Raw genomic sequence first — 10,029 nt, forward strand, 5'->3', positions numbered from 1 at the left:
TTTTGCACGAATATTAAAATTAGAATCATAAAATTAAAACCAGTTTTGTTATCCAGGGCATTCAGCCATGCTGGTTTAACAAAACTGGTTTTAATCTGATAGATTTTCATTTAGATATCCGCGGAAACCTGACTATAATACGATGCGATGAATAACTATTTTTTTCAACCCTAGGCTGACGCCGACATCCGTGACTATGGCAAGAAGGTTCACAACCTTGAGATTGAGTTTGACGAGACAAATGACAAGCTGTCGAAGGCCACTGAGAGCTTGGAGTCGAAGGAGAAGAACCTGAAGGAGGTGGAGGCTGATGTGGCCGCCCTTACCAGGTATAAACTGTATTCTAATAAAAAGTAACTGGATCAGTGTGTGTGTGTTTGTCTATACCAAAGGAACTTGATAACCGCAAACCAGATATGATTCTCCTTTGCAGTAAACCTTCTTATAGGTCCATGGAAGGTTATAAACTACTATGGGATGGTGCCTTCACCTTGCCTAGAGTTGATGGAAGAGGAAGCCAAGAAGTCAGATGAGAACCTAGCTGGTACATCTAACTATCTATCTATCTATCTATCTATCTATCTATCTATCTATCTATCTATCTATCTATCTATCTATCTATCTATCTATCTATCTATCTATCTATCTATCTATCTATCTATCTATCTATCTATCTATCTATCTATCTATCTATCTATCTATCTATCTATCTATCTATCTATCTATCTATCTATCTATCTATCTATCTATCTATCTATCTATCTATCTATCTATCTATCTATCTATCTATCTATCTATCTATCTATCTAACTATCTATTTAGACGGATAATGTTGATGGAAGAAGAGGCTAAGAAGTCAGATGAGAACCTGGCTGGCACCATCACCAAGCTTGCTGTCACATCCAAGGAAGCTGACAATATCCTCAAGAAAGTTAAGGTACAGTAAGTACAGTTTATTATAACTGATAACAAATCAAGGAGACAATAGGCTGTTTCTTACACTAGTCCCCAAAGTTTTAAAATAACATTTTCTTATTTGTTGGCTTAACAACTTTGGGGACATTAGTAAAATTTACTTGGTTGATTCAGTTGAGTGATTTTGTGTGTCATCATTGAGATGAACATCAATTAATCTGCCATTTTCTTATCCATTTAGATTAAAATGTAAGAATAACCAAGCCACCAAAAATAAAAATTTAACATCATTGTTTGTATCGTTTGCGGAGACAACAACAAACTCTCGCACATGAATGCCGCAATATCGGAGGTGAAATTAGAGGAAATGTCGTCTTTTCTGATTCAGCGGAGTAAGGTTTAAAAGGCATAGGAAATTTTAACAAAGAGCAAGACAAATGACTCAAGGAACGCTCCCTGTCCGATACATTGTTAATTATTTGTTTGTGTGCAGGTATACGAGTCCAAGTGTATGAACAACGAAGTTACCATTGAGGAGTATGACAAGAACCTGAGACAAACCACCAAGATGGCCTCAGATAATGAACAGAAACTGGATGAGCTCACAAGAAAACTTGGCGTTCAGGGAAGATCCTTTCATTGGGTTGAAAATATTGAAATATTTGGGGTTTGGGGCAGGGATACATAAAAGTTTGGGGTTTGGGGACTAATAAAAGTTTGGGGGTGGGAGATAGTAATAAATCTTCTGGGGGTTTGGGAATCATGAAAATTTCGAGATGCGGTAGGAATAATAATCAAGTAAATTTGAAGGTGGGGTATAACGAAAATTTTGGGGAGGGGCTTCATGAAAATTTTGAGTGGAAAAGCATAGAACTTTGGGTTATGAATCATTAAAATTTTAATGTTATAAATCATAAAACTTTTGGGGGTTTGGGAAAAGATGAAAATTTTATTGGCATAGAAGATAGAACATTTTTGGTGGGGGTATAATTTAATAAAAGATGGTTATAAATTAGTGAATCAAATTGCAATAGGCTTCGCTACTATTATACGTTATCATCCTTGTTTTGTCTACAAATAGTTTAACATAAAGGATTTAACATGATGTCAGGAGGATGAGTTGAGACGTGCTATTGAGAGAGCTGAACTTGCTGAGAAGAACCTCAAGAACATCGAAGATGAACTACAAATGGTCGGTAAGTGAATTTTCAGGTTGGATTTGAATCCGATTAGAACCAGTCATAAGGTTTAGTTTTATGTTTTTTTCTAAATTATGAAATGATGTTTTTTTGTAACTTTACAAAGTGTCTCAAAAATCAGCCATGTGACGTCATAAAAATGAGCGATTATCCATCTCTTTTTTTAGTGTTTTTTTCCCCACTTCTTCTCTGATCTTCTTCATTTTTATGACGTCACATGGCTGATTTTTAAGGCACTTTCCTCTTTGCAAAGACTATATAAAGTTACAATCAACATACAACCAACCCTTTGACATCACGACCTTTGCCTGGAAGCCCGATTAGGACGCCACTTTAATGAAATAACAGCAGTTTTCTTATTCGTTGACTTAACAACCTTGTGGACTTTAGTTTAATTTTGATTAGCTGGTTCATCAATTTGAGTGTTCAAACGTTTTAACCATTAATTAGGATCTACAGAAAGGGTATTTTCGTGTATCATCATAAGGTATGTACATCAATTTATTGTCTTATCCCTTTAGATCCCTGACTAACTAAGCTTATTGTACCTAAGTGAGAACATGAAACAGCTGGAGATGTCTGCAGAGGTGGCCTGTGGAGAGAGAGGAAACTATAGTGTCCAATTTTTTCGACCAAAAATTTAATATTAAGGTGAGAACATGAAACAGCTGGAGATGTCTGCAGAGAAAGCCGTGGAAAGAGAGGAGAAGCTGAAGGACAAAATTTTGTCCATCAAACAAAAGTTCAAGATCGCAGAGGGCAGGTGCGTAGCTTATTTATTGATTAAGGGAGGGGGGAGGGGACATTGAATTGTAAATTACACTGGTACTTAAAGTTTTACAACCGCGTTTTCTTAGTCATGAGCACAAAAACTTTAGGTACCTTTATTGAATTTTGATTGGTTGGTTCCAAGCTAGTAGAGCAGGGGCGTCCAAGCTTTTTACTTTGGGGAGGGGGGGGGGGGTAAAAAAATTTAAGAGGGGGAGAGGGAAAAATGAAAAAAATTTAGGGGGGGTAATCCCCACTTTACCCCCCCCCCCCCCCACTTGGACGTCTATCTAGTAGACGTCCAAGTTTTTCAACCAAAAATCTAAAGAATACAAATATATGGAGGTAGGTAACATTGGTCTGTAAATTACACTGGTACCCAAAGTTTTATTATCTCTTAAATCAGTACCTAAATTCATCATCATTTGTATTATCCCCTAAGATCCCTAAAACAAAATATAATATAAAATGTTTATCACTTTTTAAATAACGCTGTAACAATGTAAAAAATTGCAAGTAAAATATTTGAAGACATGACTAAAGAAAATATTGTTTATACATTTTGCCCTAGGGATCTAAAGGGATAAGACAATGGCCGATAAATTTATGTTTATCCCCAATGATGAAACGCAAAATTACCCCTTCTGTAGATTATAATTATTGGTTAAAACGTTTGGACACTCAACTTAATGATCCAACCAATTAATGTCAGTCCCCAAAGTTGTTAAGACAACAAATAAGAAAACGTTATTATAAAACTTCGGGGACTAGTGTAATAAACAGCCCAATGTCCCCCCCCCTCCCTGCATTTTGCCGCTTCAAATTCACAGTGAATGTCTTTGTTTTGACAGTTTAATTAGCACAAGCCACTTGTTGTAGCATTCTTGTAGCATAGCTACTCTGCAGCTAATTTAGTCAGTAACTAGATTTATGTAACTACCCTGGGAAAAAAATCGTGGAACCCTAAGTTTGATTGAAACGTTCTCTAATTTACTGGCTTAAAAACTTTGGAGGCTTTCATTATCGTTTGGTACAAACCATTAGTTTCCAAATTTATAAAGGAATATGTTGTGTAATATTATTGGAGCTGTATAAGTTACATCTATGTAACGTAGAATTATCGTATACTCATGGACGTCCAAGCTTTTACTTTAAATTTTTTTTGGGTGGGGGTAAATCTAATAAATTTTTTTTAAAAATAATGGGGAGGGGAAGGGGTTACATCATCCTGCCCCTCGGACGTCCCTGCTTATGCGATTTATTTGTGCTATGCCTACAACCATACTTGTTAGTTCTCACTTGAAATGAGTAGGAAAAGATTTGCGGCAGACAAACAACTTTCAAAAACACTTTTAAACAAGTATAGTAAATAGTGAGGTATATTAATATCTGTAGCGATAATTTAAGGAATGAAAGTCATTTTGATAAGTATTTTTAAAAGCGAGCATTTTCTATAATTAGGGTGTGTCCGTCCGTCCGAAACGGATAGCTTCTTTCGTTAATTTAGGCATGTTAGAATTGGCCTATCGATTTCAAAGTTTGCATGGTGATTCCTGCAGTAGTTAGGTACGATTTAGAAAGCGTAGCAAATCTATAATCGTTATCAGAATGTCCGTACGTCCATTTTAAACATGTTGAACTTAATTTTTAAATTTTTATTTGATATAATAATCCGATTGATCTGATTTTTTGAATACTGATTCCCATCACATCAAAGTACAATGTAATAAGCGAAGCACTCTATGATCAAGTCTAAAAATGTAAGTATGTCCTTAAACATTATCCTGTATTTAAGCAGTTTTTCAAGAAATTTTGTGACGAATTTTATACATTTATATTCTGAATATTCAGTTATGACACTCTACAAGTGTTAATGTTCGTTTGTCTTACCGTTTCATAGCCTAGCTTTTATGGATGTTGTCATCCTTGTTTTTTTTATAATCCATTAAATGAATATTCAGTAAATTAAATTTGTACCCAAATACAACTTTGTTACCTTGGCTCTAAAGATTGGATACTTCATATTAAATTTTTATTTGTTTGTGCCAAACAAATGGTGTCTAAGCTTCTCAACCACTAATCTTAATTTAGATGAGGGATAATTGTATTTATTATAATTAGGGATATAAATCAATTTATCATCCATTGTCTTATATTCCTTAATATATCAGCAAGAATATCATTATTATAATCATAACTTCATAGGCTGTTAATTCAAGTTATTTTATTTTAATTTACCTACCCCGGCCCATAAATTAAAATTAGTCTACAGTAAAATAAATTTTACTGTGCAAAAATTTTCAGTGATATAAGAGAATGAGATGCTACATGTAATGCGAATGATCCTACATATACGTCTTATTTGCATTGTAAAAAATAAGCAGAAAATAGTATATTTTCCAGTATGACTTCGAAACCGCTGATTGTCTGCTGGATTAGAAACGGTTCTCAGACATACTGATAAATCATGTATAGTATCGTATTACAGAGAATTTTCCAGGAACATTGAATGATAATAATAATATTATCACCAGTTTTATTATCCGTGGAACGCTGTTTGTAAAACGATGCGAGAAATAGCTATTAATTAACCATCTAATATGCCAACTTTTCAAAGGTTTTTATTTTAAAAGTGTTTGGTTTAATAAAATCAAAACGATTAGAACTAACCTCTACCTTTCCATTTACGCAATTTATTTATATACCAGATGCGCCCCTAGAGACCCTGAGGGAAGGTTTTTTTTCCGGGGTGGGGTAGACCCTCTACATTAAATTTTAGTTTTGAAAAGAAAAAGTAGAAAGAAAGTTTTTTTGTCAAAGGTGTATTTTCTTAAAGGTTGACTTCTGTTGGAAGGGTTGGGGTACCCTCCAGCAAAATAGTTATAAACCTTTCCTGGACCTAAGTGAAGCTTCACTGTAAAGGAGAACATAAGGAGATTGACATATTTTTTTATTAGAAGTTTTATTTTTTCTTCTAATGTCCCGTCCTTTCCTGGCCTGAAAAATATACCCTTCAGCTATTAACTTGATTTGCATCTCATTTTCAGTTTTATTTGACATTAACTTGTTTGCTTTAATCAAATTTCAATGCATTTATACACAAGGACGTCCAATAGGGGGGGGGAGGGGGGTAAAGGGATGATTACCCCCCCTCCCAAACAAAAAACAAAGCTTGGACGTTCTTGCCTATATGAAAAAAAACAATTTGAATTTTTAATTATCACCCCCTCCCCCAAATGAAAAAGCTTGGACGCCCTTGTTTATACAATTTAGATAAAATTCTAATTTCAATTTCAAGGTTTTATAACATTTTTTGCAAGACTTTTCAGCTGCCCATTCTTAGGATGCAGATTATTATGCATTATTTTTCAAAAAAGCTTTGTAGTATTCAACCAATTTAATTTCTTAATTCTTTCTTTGAGACCTCTAAAAAATTGTTCTTGCACAAGTTTTTCTGTAACATTTTTAAAGTTTGTCGATTTCCATCAGATTTCATTTTTTGGATAAGAGCAAAAGAATAGTCATTTATCGCATTTCTCAGATATTATAATGAAAAATTTAAAATAAGTTTGGTTAGCCACGAGATGCCGAAAGCCTGGGCTAACAAAACTGGTGTTGATTTTATGATTTTATTTTAATATTCGTGGAAAATCATCTTTAATTCGATGCTGGTTTTCCAGAATAGATGAGAACCGGCTCTAATCCAGTGGATATTAATCGGGGTTCCGAAGCCATTTGTCAAAAGTAGTAGGATGTATGTTTGTCTGTCTGTATAATATTTTGCCTAACTTGACTTTGAGTAAATGATGTCATACTGGCCTATTATTGGTCAATTAAAATGTAAACTGCCTGTCATTGGTCATTTTTATTGTATGACGACATTTTATATATACGCACTATACGGCACGCTGCATCACGCAGAGTGTCTGTTACGGCTGCAAATTTGACCTTAATACGGCTGCCGAGCCCAGTAACTTTTAGCCTAATTCAGCTGAAAAATGCCAAAATTTATTGTTTCAATTAATGTTAACAAATTATCTGTCAATTTCAATAAAGAAAATAATCTGAAATTGCATTTAAACTATGTTGAAAAGTTTAATATTTTTCATCTAAAAATGCATACATTGAAAAAAATCTTTTTTTTTATTTATATACTAAATACATAAAAATAAAAAAAAAGTAATTAACTATATAAAACATTCTACTTATTGATATTCTGTATTTTTGTTTGTGATTACTTAATTAGGTAGGTTGTGTGTCATTAACAGATTTCCTTAGCAGTTGCAAAGGATACGACAATCAAAGATAAAATCATCACTAATATTGAAGAGTAAAAGTACCTCTCCAATAAATTGAAATCATTATTCAATAATTATTAGAAGTACCCAAAGTTTTTTTACGAATGAGAGAGCATGTTTACAAAACTTTGGGTACCAGTTACAATTCAATGTCCTCTCCCTTCCTGCCATTAGTTCAGCAACTGAACTGTTGGGGTATTTGGTATAAAAGCGCTAAAATGCAAAAAAAAAACTATATATTTATATATCTATCTATCTATCTCTAGATACGAGTACGGAGAGATGAACATCACCAAGCTGAACCAGAGGATCTATCTATCCATCTATATATCTATCTATCTATCTATCTATCTATCTATCTATCTATCTATCTATCTATCTATCTAGATACGAGTACGGAGAGATGAACATCACCAAGCTGAACCAGAGGATCTATCTATCTATCTATTTATATCTATCTATCTATTTATATCTATCTATCTATTTATATCTATCTATCTATCTAGATACGAGTACGGAGAAATGAACATCACCAAGCTGAACCAGAGGATCTATCTATCCATCTATATATCTATCTATCTAACTATCTATACATATATATATCTATCTATCTATCTAGATACGAGTACGGAGAGATGAACATCACCAAGCTGAACCATAGGATCTATCTATCCATCTATATATCTATCTATCTATATATCTATCTATCTATTTATATATCTATCTATCTATCTAGATACAAGTACGGAGAGATGAACATCACCAAGCTGAACCAGAGGATCTATCTATCTATCTATCTAATTATATATCTATATATCTATCTATCTATTTATATATACATATATCTATCTATCTATCTAGATACGAGTACGGAGAGATGAACATCACCAAGCTGAACCAGAGGATCTATCTATCTATCTATTTATATATCTATCTATCTATATATCTATCTATCTATCCATCCATATATCTATCTATCTATCTAGGTACGAGTACGGAGAGATGAACATCACCAAGCTAAACCAGAGGATCGACGACATTGAGGACGAGATCTACAGGGAGAAGCTGAAGATTAAGAGGTGTGCGGACGAACTCGGCGAGACCTTCGATGACATGCTCACTAATTATTAATTTTTATCATGTAGTTTTTTTTTTAATTGTTTTATGGGAAAGTTTTTAAGATTTTATACATTTTTAAGACATAAAAAGTAAAAGAAAAATTTAGAATTTTAGCTTCTTTCCCTAATTATTTGTAAAGCTAATAAGTTATCATGTTTATTAAGATCATTTCTTGGTTAAAATTAACAAAAATATGTTTAGGAATTACAAGTTTTTTAAATTTGTTTACTATAATGTGTAACAACTACCAGCTTCCAACTGGGAAATTTCATTCATGTCAATTATTTCATACTGAATTTTAAATAAAAGTTAAAATCATTCATGTGTACTGTTACTACTTTTTTAAAATTACAATTCATATCACGATTAGGCACTTTGTATTAATGAAGTACCTGTACTATCATCTCTAGAAACGTAAGTACATACGTCGAAATAAAATTTCCCGATGTGGATTCTTAAATCTTAAAATCATAGAATAGTTATAACAATAATATTTTATTTAATTTTTGTATGTTTTTTATATGATTTTGGAGAATCTTTTATAAAAACAATTTGGGTGATCTGGCGATTTTTTTTAAAGAATCCACTTCTGTATTTAACGCCATATTTACCTGAGGTTGAATTCATCGCATCGTATAATAGACAGCTTTCCGCAGATATTAAAACGAAAAATTTAAGATTAAAACCAGTTTTGTTAGTCTCAAATGTGGTTTTCATTATGGCTGAGAACCGATTCAATCCAGGGAATAATAATCGGTCTCGAAGCCAAATTGGAAATAGTATTTTTTTAAATATTCAAATGAAACCACTTTTTTTTCGAATAGACAGAAAATATACTACAACAAGAGTGACAACATCCATCAAAGCGAAGAAGCTCCGTAACGGTAGGACAAACGAACATTAACACTTTCGATTATAATGTTGCTACACTTTCTAAATCGTACCCAACTACTACAGGAATCACTATGCAAATCGATAGGACATGTCTAAATTAACGAAAAAAGCTATCTGTTCCAGACAGACGGACTTACTTTTAAACAGATATTTTTTATTTGCTATAATGATAAAAAGTGTCTGAAATATTTAAAAATTATATCATACCTTGTTAAAAACTTTTTAGAAAACTCAGCCTTCGAGTAGATCTGCAAAACATTAAAAGTTAATACAACAAGGATGACAACATCCATAAAAGCGAAGCACTGAAACGGTAGGACAAACGGACATTATCATTTGTATAGTGTCAGAATTAGATAATCAGAAATAGAGTTGCTTCGCTTATAACATTATACTTTGTTGTCACGGGAATTAATATACCAAAAATCAATCAAAAATTTGTTGTTAAAAAAGTAAAAAAAAATCGACATGTCTAAAATGGACGTACGGACAATCTGGTAATGATTATAGAGTTGCTTTCTAAATCGTACCTAACTACTAAGGGAATCACAATGCAAAGTTTGGAATCGATAGGACAATTCTAACCTATTCAAATTAACGAAAAGAGTCAGGGATCGGAAGCCTCACGTAAGCCGCGTGTAAGCCTCAGTGAAATCGTGATTTTATCACTATAAAATTCAGCTGGATGTATAAAACGGCTCTTTAGCAGACAATCCTTCTTTCTTAAATTTTTTTTTCTGCTCACAAGCAGGTTTAAAACTGAGGCTTATGCGCGGCTTACGTGAGGCTTCCGATCCCTGAAAAGAGTTATCTTTTCCGGACGGACGGAACGACCC

The 10,029-nt window shown here is 33.3% G+C and overlaps 1 protein-coding gene across 1 annotated transcript in view; it reads left to right on the forward strand.

The window, feature by feature from the left end:
• The window catches only part of LOC145312206 (uncharacterized), a 31,889-nt gene extending 23,270 nt beyond the window's left edge, over positions 1–8,619 (forward strand). The window contains exons 4-9 of the mRNA XM_080151419.1: positions 175–329; positions 823–937; positions 1,409–1,536; positions 2,023–2,111; positions 2,766–2,877; positions 8,167–8,619. Coding sequence (XP_080007545.1) covers positions 175–329; positions 823–937; positions 1,409–1,536; positions 2,023–2,111; positions 2,766–2,877; positions 8,167–8,311 — 744 coding nt within the window. The 3' untranslated portion in view covers positions 8,312–8,619. The remainder of the gene's footprint in view (positions 1–174; positions 330–822; positions 938–1,408; positions 1,537–2,022; positions 2,112–2,765; positions 2,878–8,166) is intronic.
• Positions 8,620–10,029: the final 1,410 nt, after the last annotated feature.

The sequence above is a fragment of the Acartia tonsa genome, chromosome 2, assembly GCF_053477335.1.
Source record: "Acartia tonsa isolate MP-2025a chromosome 2, ASM5347733v1, whole genome shotgun sequence".
Classification (NCBI taxonomy): domain Eukaryota; kingdom Metazoa; phylum Arthropoda; class Copepoda; order Calanoida; family Acartiidae; genus Acartia; species Acartia tonsa.